The sequence below is a fragment of the Sturnira hondurensis genome, unplaced genomic scaffold (genome assembly GCF_014824575.4).
Source record: "Sturnira hondurensis isolate 20B ecotype Veracruz unplaced genomic scaffold, ASM1482457v3 Scaffold0007217, whole genome shotgun sequence".
Taxonomy (NCBI): domain Eukaryota; kingdom Metazoa; phylum Chordata; class Mammalia; order Chiroptera; family Phyllostomidae; genus Sturnira; species Sturnira hondurensis.
This window is the reverse complement of record NW_028079848.1, coordinates 4,656,726-4,673,060: the sequence shown is the minus strand read 5'-3', so window position 1 is coordinate 4,673,060 and position 16,335 is coordinate 4,656,726. Positions and strand designations below refer to the sequence as shown.

Sequence of the window (16,335 nt, the reverse complement as noted above, 5' to 3'; positions counted from 1 at the left end):
TATTTTTAAGTTTTGTCCTTTATTCAGTTCAAGTTTTGTGTTTAATGTTCCTGCAAAAGTGTTTCACCTCCAGATAAATTTATGGAGATGAATCCAACGAGGATTCTAGAACACACGTTTCTGATATCTTCCACCTTATGCTACTGAGCTGGGTAAGAATTCACAGCAGCCTTGGGGGAGAATGGACAGCATCCTAGGACTTCTCACAAGAGATCAAGATCAGCAAGAATTCATTCCGTGGGGCTGAATAAACCGGGGAAGGTGATGATCATTTCATGGCTTTGTTATTTGGAACATCACTGGTTCTTTTTGTTTTCCAGATATTAAGCCATCTGTCTCCTTTACCTATGACTTAACAGCAATTTGGCCGCGATGCTGACAGAGATGTCCAGGACCTCAGGCATCTCCCATTTGCTCCCAGGTGGGTGAGCGTCTGGTCTTTTGCCCACTCCTGCTCGTCCGCTCGGCTGAGGACGAGGAAGGAGACCAGCCCGGGGAGGTTGATGGCAAGAAGATATTTCTCCAGCCAGATTCTGTATCCTGCAGACAGGAAACTACAGGTTACTGATGGCCTTCAAGTCCCTGTCCCTCCTGGTTCAGAGAGGCCATGGCACATGTCCTCCGGTCACCACCCCAGCTCCATTCCAGACCATGTAGGCATCCGGGTTGTCCCTGAGACAGGCAAGTAGGTCCAGTGTGCTGACTGTCCCCTCTGCTGCGGGTCTCACGGAGGCCTTCCTAGACCACCCGATTTAAAATGGAATCCCACCCCTCTTGTGGGCCGTAGTTCCTTCTCCTGCTTTATTCTTCTAACAGTTCCCGCCCTTCACTGTACCATCCGCATTACGAATTTCATTTGTGTTCTATCCGTTTCTTTCGTACAACCAGGCTTCGAAGGGCAGGAAGTTTTGTTACATTCACATACATTCATTGATGCATATTTGCAGAATGAACGAATGCATGAACGACCAGGGAGACAAGGTCAGCTTGCAAATTTCCCTTTTAAACAACCATTTCCTGACAACCTGTTCCTTAGGGGTGGAAAGGGAGCTGAAGCTTCAAATGACAAAGGACATGATGTCCAAAGAATACCGTTCCTCCCTCTTCCTCACTTACTGGTGGAAAACCTCAGGGACCTTGAAGAATGTGAACGTCCTGTACATCTTTCATCACGGGCAGACTGGGAGGAAGCGCTAAGGCGTCAGATGAATTGGCTCTGACAGCTTTAAATGTGTCTCCCAGGGCGGGAGGCTGTTCAGGTGTGAATGCAACGTGGAAGGGAGGCCAGTCCAGGGGTCTCTGCAGGGACACGGTGGCCGCACAGAGGTGGCAGCTGCCCCTTCCCTCCGCCTTCGCTCAGCCTCTAACTCATGCACTCTGCGCGCATTTGTTGGGCTCCTACACGAGAGACCACCTCCCTCCAGGTTCCTTGGAACCCTCCAGGTGTCAGGAAACCCCCCTCATGCCCGAGCGAACCACAGCAGTCGGCTACTCTCCGCGAGGGATGTGTGCTGGGGCTCCAGAACTCATAAGACCCAGCATTCTCCCTCACGCCACACCCGACACCGGGGTTCTGGGCCTCCGAGCACCAGGCTGAGCCTCGAGGAGCAGGGAACGCATAGCTCCCTTGCTCTAGCTCCTGCCTGCCGCCCCCTGGAGTCCACCTTAGGGATAGTTCATCGGAGTGTCTGCTCAAATCAGAAACGGTGGGAGCGATGACTGCTGATAGATTAGTAAAGGCCTGTGACAACCCCTTGAGAAAGCCAGAGTACCTGAGAGAGAGACACACACACACACACGGGTTCCCCTCCACTGACTCGTTGAAGTCCTCTGCCTGTCTCTGCTGGGGTGGCCTGGACTTGCGCTCACACTTTGCCACACCTGAGTGAGGTGGACTAGCAGGTGGTTGCTGTCACCCCCTGCGAGGGTCTGAGACCCCCAAGAGGTGACCTGTTCTAAATCGTGCTGTTCATACGAAGTATGTCCACGGATGGTTTGAACTACGTTGCATGTTCTCTTGGCTTCTGCTGTGACATCTGATCTGGCAGCCTTCTTTGGGGGGTACAAGATCGCTCTCTGGATGAGATGTTGGCCCCCTGGAGATGAGGTGCCTCCCAAAACATCTGATGGGTTCGATGTTTGAGGAAGGGGTGTGCCCTGGGAGAGACCCCGGAGCCACCCGGGGAGTCGTGGTCCCCTCTGAAGCTGACCTGCACTGGGGCTGAATGTTGCTCAGGCCACACGGTGCCCTTCAGCCTATTAAACCCACAGGAGCGCACTCTGCAGAGTGACCCCACCCTGGGGACTTCTGTGTCCCAGCAGAGAGGCATGGCCATGTGGCACCTGCTACCTCCTTTGCCTGGAAGAGCTGTGTCTTCAACAGCTGATGAGCTCTGGGCCCCTTCAGGAGTCACCTGGGAGTAAGGTGGTACCAACACTTCCTGTGACCCGATCCACCTGTCGCTCATAGTGCGACCCATGGTCAGGGCAGGTTTAGGGACGCCGGACCTGCACCGAGCTTCTATGAGTGACGCCGAGGCAAAGGGGTCCTTACCGAGGAGCAATGTCCATGAAGTTGACAAGGGATCCCACTTGGCAGAAGCTGCTGGAGACTAAACTCAGCACCAGGAAGGCGATGGAGATGCCGAGGCTGTCCCTGACCCAGGACAGGGACACAGAGAACAGGCTTGAGAAGAGGACCCCTGGGCAGGGAGACAGGCAGAGGTGAGGGGCTGCCCGAGCTTCCTCCCCACCCCGGCACCCACGCGTGTCCTCACCGATGGCGGTGAACAGCCTCCTGATGACGAGAAGGGAGAGGACCTTCCTGGAGAGCAGGACGTCGGCCCGCAAGCCTCCGAGGATGGTGCAGACGAAGATGGCGCCCATCATCAGGCCGACAGGAGCCCGCTCTGAGGACCAGAGAGGAGTTGAGGCAGACGTGGCGTCCCCTCCCCCACATAGCACAGCCCGGACTTTCCTTATCAGCACCTGCCCATAAGGCACACTCCGCGCCACTGGGTGGGCCGATAGGATGTCTCGGGAAGATGTGCCTGTAGTTCAGTTTGGGAGAAAGATGAATGACTACTTCTCCCTTCCTACGCAAAGAGGGCCTAGAGCCGGGTGCCTGAAAAAAGACCGCCCGGCGGGGCAACACGGGCAGTGCGCAGAGAGACGAGAAGGGAGCCGAGTGGTTCTGAAAGGTTTGGACACGTCCTCCACTGCCCACTGACTGAGCACCGAGAGACGCCTCTGTTCCCAGGTGGGCCGGCGAGACCCCCTGTCCACGGGGTCTGGACAGGGTCAGGCACGTGCACCGTGCAGCGATGCCCCCCAGCCCAGATGTGCAGGCAGAAATTGTTGCGCAAACGAGGGACAAAGCTCGCGGGAACAACCCCCGCTCGCCCCTCAGTGGCTGCAAGTATGGGGAGTTTTATAAAAAGAGTGTTCTCTCTGAGGAGCGGGCTGGGAGACAGGGCTGAGCGGAGACAAGAACCGGAGGAAGAGTCTTCACTCTTTTCTTTTTTGTGTAGTTTTTTTAAATGCTGAACTCTGTCCTTCTCGCGTCAACCTCTGAATTAAAAAAGAAAAGGAGGCCAGTGGAGAGGCTCTAACAGTCCCCTGGGCCACGCTGTTCACTTTATCGGGGAGAAGACCCCGTCCGTCACGGGGATGGGTCACGGGGAGGAAACACACTGAGCTCAGGGGACCTGGGTCTGGGCTTCCCGAGCTGGGGACGCAGGATGTCAAGTTGTCTCTCCGACCACTCTCCCGTCACCTCCTCCTCGTGTGGCCTCTGAGTCCTGGGGAACCCGCCCAGCCTCACCCCGCACGCATTCTGACGCCCTGGCCTGCGGCCTGCTCCTGGCTCCCCTCCTCCTTGGGAAGGCACCCAGCCACCTAGCCCTGGGCCTTCCGATCCTGTGCCTGCCACCTTTGCCTGCATGTGTCACAGACTCTGACCTCTGCTGAGGTCATTGTCTGGTCCGGCTGGTGGGCTGTCATCAGGGGAGGCCGGTCAATATGAGAACACTGCTATTTGAGTACAAAGGTGAGAATGTGGCGATGATTCAGTGACCAGTGAACTGTCACTGCCACTTTTACGATGTCCATCTGCTCAGAGCCGAAAGGTGCCCGCCGGCCAGTCGCAGAGATCGTGTGATTTGTGCAGAAGCTGANTTTGCCTGCATGTGTCACAGACTCTGACCTCTGCTGAGGTCATTGTCTGGTCCGGCTGGTGGGCTGTCACCGGGGGAGGCCAGTCATGAGAACACTGCTATTTGAGTACAAAGGTGAGAATGTGGCGATGATTCAGTGACCAGTGAACTGTCACTGGTGCTGTCTCTGCCACTTTTACGATGTCCATCTGCTCAGAGCCGAAAGGTGCCCGCCGGCCAGTCGCAGAGATCGTGTGATTTGTGCAGAAGCTGAGGGTTGGCCAATCTCTGCACCCCCCCCGCCTCCCCCCGCCCACGTCAGACTGGAGCCCAGGGGTTTTGAAAGAATACTGCCAACGTGTCCTTGCTATCAGTCCCATAGGGGACGACACGCAGTCCTTTTCAGTGTGTGCCTGTCATTCTGTCACAGCCTGAACGTGTCCTGTTAGGACTTCATCCTTTGCGCCACCAGCAGAGTGTCCCATTTGCAAATGCTGATTGGGTTCGACGTAGAATGTTTTCACGGGTCCCTCAAAGATCTGTGACATTCTTTGAATGTGCAGCTGGCCTGGAACCACCCACCCCAGTGCCCCAGAGGCCACAGGGACATGAATCGGAATTCACTCGAACCTGGTTGCCTTTTGCACTTGAAAGCTCTGGGCCTAATGCCCTGATCTGGTAACAAGAAGAGAGAGAGGAGCCCTGGCCAGTGTGGGTGCTGCGAAGCGAAAGGTCACCAATTTGGTCCCCGGTCGGGGCACACGCCTGGGTTGTGGGTTGGGTCCCCGGTCAGGGTGCGTGTGAGAGGCCAACCATCAGTGCTTCTCTCCCTCTCCTTCTCCCTCCCTTCTTCCTCGGAAAGTTTACGTAACGAAGCCTTTGGAGAGAACAGGCGAGCTCTTTCCACTTACATCTCTGAGGCTGACTGCGAGCACAGAGTGGAGGGACGTGGGTAAGGACGCCATCAGGAGAGAGTTGTACCACCACACGCTGAAGTGAGACACCAGGATGCCCCAGAGAGGCAGGGACTTCAGCATGGCCTTCACGGGAAGAGACCGATAGGACACATGGTCCTAAAAAACCCAGCAAAGCAGACATCGGTGTCCCCGCTGGAGACACCTTCCCTCCCAGACGCCCACACAGACTCAGGGAGGCAGCGCAGCGGGTGGCGAGGCACCTGCTGAGCCAGTGAGTGCACCGTGGAGTCCCTCTCATGGGCGCCGAGGAACAGGTGGTGCTCAGGGTCATCGTACACCAGCGGGAACCAGAGACGTGCACAGGCGCAGCCGATCCCACCTGCAAGAGGTCCCGGTGGCAGCGGACTCACATCGGAGACAGAGTCCCTGGTTGACAGGAGACTGGCCCCCCGACGCCTCCCTGCAGCTGCACCCTGTGTGGCTCGGTCACAGGGGGAGGGCACATCCCCACCACTTGACTTTGGCCTTGATCGCATCACTTGCTTTGGCCAATGACATGGGGGAAGTTCAGAGCCTAGTGTGTTTGCCCTGTGTGCCCGAAAGGGCCCTCGTGGTCCACGTGCCAGTCAGCATGCCCCGTGCTGGGCAGGCTTCTGCCAGGTGCCTCCCACCGCTGCAGTGATGTCTGTCTGTCCCACACCCGTCTCCAGCACTGGAGAGCTGGCTGCAGCCTCATTGCCCAGACAGAGTGTGGACACGGAGCGAGGAGCGTCCTCAGCCTGGAGAGCTTCTCCCACAAGTGCTCCGAACCTCGGCAGTGGGCGGTGGGCACAGGACGCATCGGACAGCGTCCTTGCCGGACTCTCGGGCCCCAGGGGCCTCTCTACACGCTCGCTCGCCGGCGATGCACTCCTTCTCGGGCAGAGCCCAGCCACCCCGGCTGGGCATTTTGTCAGGTTGTGAGAACAGCAGAATCCAAACATACCATCTTGCCACCGAGGGACTTAAAATCGAGGGGGAAGGGCCGGGTAGGAAAATCCGCAGGGCGGCACTCTGACTGGGGAGGACGTTCAGGTGGACTCCACAACACTGAGCAGCTTTGCAGCTCATGGGAACTGCTCACTGTTTCTCAAGAGCACGTGCACGGTGAGTCCGCCTCTCTGCCTGAATGACATGTGTGACCAGCCCGGCAGCAGCTTCTGCGACGGAGCCTCCGAAGGCCGAGGAGCTGCAGTCAGTCACCTGTCCACGTGTACAGCACGGGGACCCTCGATCGACACGCACTATCCAGTGATGAAAACCCCCAGCGGATACAGGCCCCCGGAATCCGGCAGTTCGCTGCTGGGCTTTCTCAGCTCAGAGCCAAGCAGACACAGTCGTTAGTTGAAAGCCACTGGGTAAACCCCGTCCATGGTGCGGGGGCAGCGGTGGGGGGGGGGGGGGTGACCTCCAAAGCCTGTCTGTGTGGGACGTTTGGCCCTGGGCCTTGTCCTTCCCACAGCACTCTCTGCTCCATGCAGCGCTTTCCCCGTGATTAGGCCATGCCCCCACAATTTCGTAAGAGAAATGCAAAAGACTCCATTCAATAAATAAGCGTATCTAACAAGATAATCACAGCACAGTAACATTTTCAACAGCTCGGCAGAGAAACGCCCCTGGCACCCGCTGTGGGTTCCCCTTGACACAGGCGGGCAGATGATTGCGCCCCCCAAGTCACCTCTCAGGCCGCGAGCCTCAGCCGTCATGGTGCAAAGTTCACAGCACGTCAGCTCTGCACCTGGCCAACCCCAGCCCCGTCAGGACACGGTGCATCGCAGGGGGTGGCTCGTGGCCCCGAAATGCTGCCTGGCCCTCTGCCATGACACACAGTTCGGAGGTGTGGGAAGCAAACTCGCACCTGAGAGGTAGAAGACAGAAGGCCACCCTAGGGTCTCGCAGAGGAAGCCACCGCCAAGGAGGACAGAGAAGGCCCCGAGTGCGGAGCCTGCCCAGAGTGAGAGAAGGTCCTGGTCAGGCGTGGGCCCTCCCGTGGCGTGCTGCCTGCCGACCGACCGCGCTGTAGAACTGAGACGGCAGCTGCGGGCTGAGACCCACACTCTCCAGGGCCAGTCCTGCCTCTTCCCTCGCTCTCTGGGGACCCTGGGCAGCTCCTTAGTCTCTCTGCGTCTCCATCTGCCTTACGAGCTTTAAGAGAAATTAACCCCGCAAAGCACTTAACAAGAATTGTGCTGCCCAGTTCGCGGGCAGTTAGGATCAAGAAGGAGCGTGTAGGGCAGTGCTTTCGAGCAGGGACACAGCGGACTGCGGCATATGTCCTGCTTCTGGTGACGGCCATCCGGCACAAGGGATGGTGACGGCATCAGTTACCCGAGACCCTGAAGCCGATGAGCTGATTCCTTTCCAACGGGGGAGCCCACTTCAGCCAGATCTGGTACTGACTCGTTACAGCAATGACCTGGAAAGGAGGAGTCCCTCTCTCGGCTCTCCGAGGCATTTCCGGGCCGCACTGCGCTCATGCGTAGAAAATACCTTGGTACCCGGGCCGCACCTTGGACAACCGGAAGGGTGATGAGCGAGGCCTCTCGGCGTGGGCTGCAGCGCGTGGGAGGAGGAGGTTCACGATGGAGGAAACACACAGGCTAACGCCGATCGAGCGCTTGGCTGCAAACAGTCCAGCCGTATAGCCACCGGGGATCGAAGCCAAGGATGAGCCGTAGCTGAGGGCACTGAGGATGACACCCTGGGTGTCAGGACTCCAGTCATGCACGGGCTCCTAGGTGACAGAGAGACCACCACTGTTAGCCTTTGACTGGGGAGTTGACGATTTTTACTGTGAGGACTTGAGAGGCCAAACAAGGAAAAAAGAAAAAAAAAGTCCCTTCTCTTCTCTTTTGCTCTCTCTGCAATTCCTCCGACCTATCGGTTCCCCGGTCACACAGTGAACTGACTGATTACAACGTAAGAGAACCTCAGAGGAAGAAAGCACCGTAGGCAGGTCAATGAGTAAGCAGAGGAGGAAACGGAAAGTAGGCATCGATCTGTTAAACGTATTTTGCGGTCACGGATGCATGTCTGCTCGACGTGAGCTGTTTCCTTCATTCTGGCTCAGTCCCCAGTCACACTCGTAGACACTACATGAGGCTACAATCTTCTTAGCTGTTTATTACATTCTCGTGACATGTAGTAAGAGCCTTCATGGCCACGCCATGTGAGTCACAGCAAGGGCCCAGGTCTCGTCCCACTCACCGCCGCCCCAAACCCGGGGAGGGTGTCATTGCAGGTGTCTTGGGCGTCAGACCCACTGGCCCGGCAGAGCAGAACGGAGCTGTTCACCATCACGGGCACGGCGATGCTGAAGTTCATGTTTTGGGGACACAGGACGAAATTACAAAACTGCAAGATGAGGGCTAGCCCATGTCGGACCCAACAAAAGCCTGAGATGAGAAGGCACAAAGGTCTTAACATCAGGGAGCTTTTCTCCCTTCCCCGCTTCCTGAGCCTGGAAGAGAGAGGATGACAGTCCTGGGAAGCCGCCAGACAGCGAGAGCAGATGCCACAGCGTCAGCAGACACCCGCGGCCCCGGCAGGCGGGGGGGCCTTGACTCCCGCAGAGCCAGTGCTGAGGGGGGGACTGATGCATGGGGAGCCGGGACTGGGGGATTCCTGGGCAGGCATTTTCCAGGTAGGGCTGCGGGCTGCCCTGGTGAGCGCAGGGACGGGAAGAGGTGAATTAAGAGAAGGAAGTGGCCAGAAGCAGAGGTGGATTACCCACGGACCGAGCGTGGGGTGGAGAAGGCGTGAAACGTGGCTCCCACGTGCCCCGTTCGGACGGCTTTCAGTGCCGTTTATAACCAGGACGGCCCACATTTGGGGGCTGGCTGGAGAGGAGGCTTGAAAGGGAAGCAAGGTGGGAGGACAGAAGCTTTTCAGCCTCATCCTGACACTACGTCTGGGCTCGGATGGCATGTGTCTGTGACCCCCTGGGAACTGTGCTGCTGTCCCTGGGCCCTAGCCAAGGGCAGCACGCTGTGTGACAGCCAGAAGTGTACACAACGGTGACCGGCACACCGCCCTCGTCACACCCTGTGCCTGGCTGAGTCCAGCGAGTGTTCCAGTGGCTCTCGGCACCAGTTTTCATCCCTGTGACATGGTGACGATGCCAGTGGCACCTTCGCTGAAGGGCTGTTGTGAGCGGGGACAGTGGGTGAGAGGCAAGAATGGCAGCTCGCGCCTGTCCAGTGGGCACCAAGCGCCAGGCGTTGTCCCAAACCGTTTACACACCCTGACTGATTTCATCCCCGTGAAAACCATATGACGTTGCCACTGGGACTGTCATTTCGTTTCTACAAAGATTGAAATGGAGGCTCAGAAAGTGTGAGTCGCCTGCCTAAGGTGACTCTACTCGTAACCAGCAGAGTCAAGACCGCAGACTCCGACAGTGTGACGTCCCCTGGGGAACTTGGGTGCAGAAGTGTTCTATATTGCTGTTTCAAGAAAGACGGAGTTAGGATCGGAGAATTTGGCCAACGGTGGAGCCCAGTAGACCCCTAGACATTTAGAAATGAACGTGATCCTAGAGACACGGGGGTCAGGCTTTTCCAGTTCGCGGACAAGGAAGCCGAGGACACTCACTGCAGCTCAGGCGGTCACCAGCTAACTGCCACGTGCCGAGTGCGATGCGCAGGGGCCCGGCTCTGCTGCGAGGACAGGAGGAGGGGGACCCCGCTTCCCTTAGGACCTGCTCACTTCCCAGCAGACGCACAGGCTCTTACGAAGTACTCCGTCTTGGTTTGTGTCGTCCTTTTGAAAGGCACTATCTTAGGAAAAGACGACCTGCTGGAGAAAACTGACAACTTAGAATCAGAGAAGCCAAGACTGGATCCCACAGTTTCTATAGCGTCTGCTGTGACCTTTTTCCTTCAGTTATCGATAAGGTCTTCACACCTGCTTTAGACAACTTCCAGGTTTATTGCAAGAGGTGAAATAATTCTCAGTAAACATTCTCAAAAGCTAGACAGAATTCTTGGCAATTGGCAGTCGCAAGAAGGTACCGTGGGGTGTCCAGCCTTTGGGGGCCTCTGGGCCACCCTGGAAGAAGCAGCATTGTCTTGGGCCACACATTAAACACTTGGTAACACATAATCAGAAAAACAATGTCATAATGTTGTAAGTAAATTTACTGCCTTGTGATGGGCCGCATTCACAGTCACCGTGGGCCACAGGTTGGACACCCCTGTGAGGGTGCCGAGGGGACCCACACCCAGTTCCATCCATGACCAGGGCATGGTTTTACCTTTGCTCGAGGCAGACACCATGTGTGCATTGGCGTCTCCGGAACGATTACCCCCAGTGGCCAGGGCTTCTTCCCTGGGGGACATCTGGCTCTTTCTTCCAGGGTCCGGCATTTACCTACTGAAATAAAGAATGGGCAAGCACATACGGACACGGAGAAGAATCCCGTAGCACATGGGACATGGCTCCAGGCCTTCTGAGAAGGGGGAAGAAATGTTTGGTAAGAAAAGTGCCTGGTCCTAGGGTTCAGGAGACCTGGTTTGTCCCCCAGACTCTGTCATTAGCTGACTGTGTGGCATTGGAAGGCATCCCTGGGGGCGTGGGTTCCCACTTCTCTAAAAGGAAGAGGCCTGGCCTGGGCTGCCTGTGGAAGCTCTTTTTGTTCTGTGCGTTCGTCTCTCACCTGACAGCACTGAGGACTGGATACTAAAACGTGACCGTGGTCCTTGACATTGCATCCAGAAGAAAACTGTGTTTTAAATATCTAGATAGGCTAACGGAAATACAAGGAACAGCTTTCTAAATGCATAGCTACAAAGAGAGAGAGAGATCCCCAGCGATGGCTGAAGGAGTCAGTTCTCACTAAACTGCCCCTTACGAGGGCAGAAGCCGGTTTTCTGGTCCCAGAGGGCTGACATGTCGCCAGCCTGCTCCACCCACATCAGCTCTACCTCCCTCCGCCCTCCACTGCCCACACCCACGTTCTGGCGCCTCTGCAGAGGCCTCCAGGAAGGTCACAAGAGGAAAAGAGGAGGGGAGACGGCGTGTGCTGTAAGGAAATCAGAGGAGCCGTGGACAGAACTGTCAACAGGCATCACACAAAGAGGGCGGCCACTGAGCCACGTTCACTCAGCCTGGCTGTGGGAGGCCTTTCGGCCCAGCTGTGGGGTGGGGGTGGGTGACGAGGAGGAAGTGGCTGTGAGCAGGGTCCTTCCTGGCCCAGTGGCCGGTGTCCGCCGACACAGCTGAGCAGCGAGTGAGCAGGCGGATGGTGGGGGCGTCCCAGCGGCAGTGAGGGGCTGTGCCAGGCAGGGTCCAGGCCAGGTAAGGGGACGTGATTTACCCAGACTGCACGTGGAAGAGGCTGCTGTGTCCAGCTGAGCGGAAGACAGGGCCTGTGCTGGGCACAGAGCAGAGGACCAGACTCGGGGTCTCCTTGGAGACAGAGCCAAGAAGAATTGCTGATGAGGGGATGTAGGGCCGTGGAGGGGGGTCATCGGGGTTTTCTAGATTGACGGCTTGAGCAGATGAGGGAGTGGGGTTGTTCTTGGTGGCAAGGAAATGAATGGGAGGAGAGCAGGCTTCCGGAAGGAAAACAAGAATTTCATTTTGGACACGTTGGGTGTGAGATGCGCGTTAGCCCCAGAAGGTCAGGTGGCCAAGTGGACGCTGTCTGTGAATCTGCAGCCTGCCGGGATGGAGGGCCCGGGTGGACACCCAGCTCTGAACGCTGTTCGTCTTGCCTGTTTCCTTACAGACCAGGGAAAGGAGGGGGAACCCTCAAAGAAACAGGGCCAGCCATTCCTACATCCCCCTCCCGGCGTGGCCAAGACAGGTTGTGTGGCATCCCTCCGCACGAACGCACCCGGCTTCTCCACTCACTGCGCCTCTGCAGGAGCCTCTGCCCGAAGGCGTCCGGCAGAGCTGCTAACAGCGCACGTGCCTGTCTGCCCGATCCCAGCACCGGACATTCCTCATGGGCTCTACACACAGCCCTACACCCATCCTCTGCCCAAGCTCTGGCCGCGTGACTCAGCTGACTAGAGCATTGGCCCGTGAAGACTGCGGGTTCGATCCCCAGTCAGGACACATACCTAGGCTGTGGGTTCGATCCCTGGGCCGAGTGCATACAAGAGGCAACTGATTGATGATCCTCTCTCACATCGATGTTCTCCTCTTTCTTCTTCTCTCTCTAAAATCAATTTTTTTCAAAACATATTCTTGGGTGAGAATTATTTTAAAAAGTCCTCTGCCTCAAACTCTTCACTCATTAATGACTTCCCAGAGCCATGGAGGTGGGAAGGTCAGATCTGTGTTGACCTCCTAGCCAGGACAGGAGTCTTCCTGTGCTGGAATCAGCCTTCTCCTTCACTGTTCGGCCGAGATGTGGTCAGTGTTTTCATATGCAACTACGGACAACGCCTCCCACCACACCAGGTCCACGACGCAAACCTCGAGCTCATCCAGGCTCGTTCCACTGTTTGGGGGACGGTCACCCTAGAAATAGAGTTGGAAAAGGCTGCGTTGCCTGCAGCTGCCTTAGGCAGCTCTGACGCTCTGTGCTCTCCTCTCGGGTGGCTGGACTCCCTCGAGTTTTGTTCCCGGGAGTTCTGGGCCCTTATCTCTTTTAGGAAAAGGCGACATCCGCTCTGGGTTTCCAGAAGGTTTTCAGGAAAGGGGACTTCCCTTCCCCACCCCTACATCTCTGCCCCAAAGCAGCAAATTAGGCCACTCTCTGTGGGGAAGAGACCCCTTCCCAGCTCGGCAGGTGCAGAAGGCTGACCTGAGGGGGGCAGAGTGCGGGGTCCTCATCCCTCTCACACACACCTCTCTGAGCTCCCGAAATTTTTAAGTCCCTGAGGGGTTAATGATTGTCCCACACCTTTAGCCTTGATGTTGCGAAATGGGTAGACTTTGTTGGCTCAATGTTTTGACTTTAACTTCACTTTTGTGGTTTCATTAATAGGTAGACGCAGCTCACTCAATCTTCCTCACGCTTCAGGCCAAGAAGGGGCCACCCACCTCCCCCCTGACCGTCCATGTCCCTCCTCGGCGTCAGGTCCCCTCCGTGGGAGCCTGACAGGGCACTTGCCTTGCTGCCTGTGGGTCTCTCAGGGTCAGTGGACTCTTCATCAGGGAAGGGCACACCTTGTCCTGTCTCCAGGGCCCTCCTGTTGAATAGACTGCGCTCTCCATGGAGCAGAGACGTAATCCAGGCCACTCACCGCGAGGGACAGCTGTGGCTTTCTGGCTACAGCTGCGTGTTTGCTCAGAGCCCTGAGTCTTCTGTGACAATCGACACTCCGACACTTGGTGATTCTGGTCCTGTGTGTTGCAGAGCATTTCGGAAGTGCCGTGCTTGCTTGTGTCTGTGTCCTCCCCTCCGAGTCCCTCCTGCGCCTGCTCACAGCAAACAGAGAGCAACAGAAATGTCCCTGTCCTCCGCGCTGCCACATGCAGACCCTTCCTGGGTCCCTCGGTCCATGCCCGACAGCTGTCACCATGTACTCCTCAGGGTCCTGCGCACTTGTCACACACCATTCAGGCCCACTCGTTCTTGTGCCTCGCTGGTGGGTCTTTCTGAACCTCAGCTGAGCCCTCGTTTTCTCTCTAGCATCTCATGTGGGTGAACCCAGCACTCTGTCCCGGAACTTCCTCCCCGCCTCAGCTCACTCTCAAGGCGAACACAAGTGACTCCCTATCCTCGCACTCGTCCCCCCTGGGCCCCGGACTTCAGGTCTCCGGCTGCCTTCATCGGCAGTTGAGGTGGGACATCCAGCAGGCTCTCTGGGTGTGAAGCCCGCACTGACCCCTCAGCCCTCTGCACTCACACGAGCCTCCCAAGACTGTCTGGAAGGTCTCCGTGACCTCCTCCAGTCTCAGGCAAGACCTGTCCCTGCTGCCACCCCCCCCCCCATTCTATTAAGAGTTATTTTCATTCCTTAATAGCCAACTCCTCCTGTCTCCAGTTCTTTCAGTTAATAAGTCTCCATGTTAAACTTTCCCTAACCAGGGAACCCTGGTGTCTTGCTCTGGATCTAATTGCCTGGTACAGACCTAAAACTAACCTCCCTGCCTATTACTGAATATTGGCCCATTTGAATCATAGTTTATCCTGTGTGCGAAGCATTTCATGTTCTCCCCGAGTGGACTTCTATAATTGATGTAAGAAATAGGTCACTCACCGTTTTGAGCAGATGTTTCCTCCATCAGGTTTCATTATATTATATTTTTATGTGACTAGAAATAAAACATATTTCTGTGTAAGTTATTTGTGGTTCAATTTTTCCTTCCACATTTCCCAGAATGTCTCTACCTGTGTTTGGGCAAGAGAAACTCTAAACTGCCATTCAAGAGAGGGAAGAAGAGAAAGAACAGGAGCTTAATCCAAGGGTCACATGACTCTCATTACCTTGATTACTCTCAAGTATCAAGGTATGTCATTTCTTCTAACCTTACGTTCATTTTCCTAGAGGTCCTTAGAATTCTCTTTGCAACCTTAATACACATTTTTTTGTGTGTTTCCCCAATCCCGGCAGGTGTGCAGATGTGTGATAAGTAATGGCAGGTGTACCAATGGCAGGGTTTTACCTCCCAGCCTTAACAGTGATCCCCGTGACGTTCTGTTTTCAGTTCTTTCTTCAGTTGTGTTTCTACACACAGGGCAATAAATAACGGCTTGGAAAATCCCTTGACCGGCATTTCTGAATGCATCACGAGACGACATCCGACACTGATGGTGAGACCGCGACAGCAAACACGTTTTCGTGTTAGACTGGGGAGTCTGCTGGAGATGCAGGTATGGGCTTTCAGGAAACGTGTCCATCGATGTTGTTGTCACAGATCTTATGGGTAAAGACTAAGGGAGTGACTGAGAGAACACTCTCTCGCTCTGCACGCTCTCTGTCTCTCCCCTCAGAATGCGCCTGCTCAAATCTTTGCTCCGATGTCTGGGCGACAGTCACCCCAGACTGCTCTTGCCTGAGCTCCCAGGGCCCTTCTGGGACTTGTTTCTGTAGCCTCTTTCTTCTAAGGCTCATTCTTGCTGCCTCCGTAAATTTCTAAATACACTTTCCCTCGTATTGGTATTTTTTTAAGTGTGTAAGTCGTGTCCTAGAGGCCTGACTGTATAGCAACTTGCGGGGAAAATGTTTAAAAGCCCACTTGGCTCGAGACCATAGAAAAATGTAGCTACTTGAGCACAGAACAATGACTGCTGTGACAATAGCAGAGGTTACAACATGGTTAGTGTCTGCTTTTCGATGTAAAGATGTCACTGACTCACAACCACAAGAAGTTTTGTGCAATCTCAGTTCTTCACAGTGAGATCCGTTCCGAAGGCCCCGGACGAGGGGACGGCATCGGGAACTGCGTGTAGGGAACGAAATAAAACCACTCAGGCTTGTGCAAGAACCAACCAATCAGCTTTGCGGTGACTCCTGACCCCTAACCCGCAATTTTTGCCTTTAAAAACCCTTGATCAGAAAGCACTGGGGAGTGTAGGTTCCTCCACTAGCTCCCGTTCTCCTGGCCGACCCCGCGGCTCTGTCTGACCCAGGGCAAAACCGTGCCTTCAGCGTCTGGCTCTGTGGCACACCAGGTGAGTGGACTTTCTGCTTTGTAACAGTGGTGATATAAAAATGTTTGGCTAAGCACTTTTAAATTATTAAATGAGTAATAATTATTGTACATAGGGCCTTTTAGCAAATTGTGAATATAACACACAATTTGGGGGGAAATTGGGTAGCGGGTTAGCACAAATATTCCATTCAATTTGAAAAGACACTAAAAACTAGCCACAAAATTTTTTTTCCAGAAAACTACGGAAATTTGAAAATAGACTGGGTATTAGGGAATTGGTGATTTTCCAGGTATGATAATGGGATCGTGATTCTACAAGGGAATATCCCTTGGTAGAGAATGCAAACTGAGGTAAAATTTCATAATGCGTGCCAGAAGAATGTTCGTCATACTACTATTCTTTCAAATTTGTGTTAAAGGTTTAACAATAAATGGTTGAAAATGAATAACAAAACATTAACGATAGAGTTGGGGAGGAGATTTTGTTAATAATGACACTTCTGGGTGAAATATAAATGTATCTACTCTTACTTGACATTTCCATGTAAATTTTGTATGTTGCATGAAACCAATTTTGTTTATTGGGAAAAAATAGACTATTACTAAATCAATATTAAAGTTCTGGGTATTAAAGGCTGTATCAGCTCCTCGTGGAATAAAGTGCCACGTCC

The 16,335-nt window shown here is 54.9% G+C and overlaps 1 protein-coding gene across 1 annotated transcript; it reads right to left on the bottom strand.

Moving 5' to 3' along the window:
* LOC118990719 (probable small intestine urate exporter) lies at positions 1–10,392 on the bottom strand. Its single transcript, XM_037051455.1, is given in 14 exon segments — positions 1–510; positions 513–544; positions 1,689–1,772; positions 2,555–2,702; positions 2,778–2,891; positions 2,894–2,909; positions 5,066–5,227; positions 5,332–5,450; positions 6,969–7,055; positions 7,439–7,526; positions 7,609–7,662; positions 7,665–7,844; positions 8,318–8,505; positions 10,365–10,392. Coding segments are annotated over 14 exon segments (1,452 nt in total). The 5' UTR covers positions 10,387–10,392; the 3' UTR covers positions 1–352.
* Positions 10,393–16,335: the final 5,943 nt, after the last annotated feature.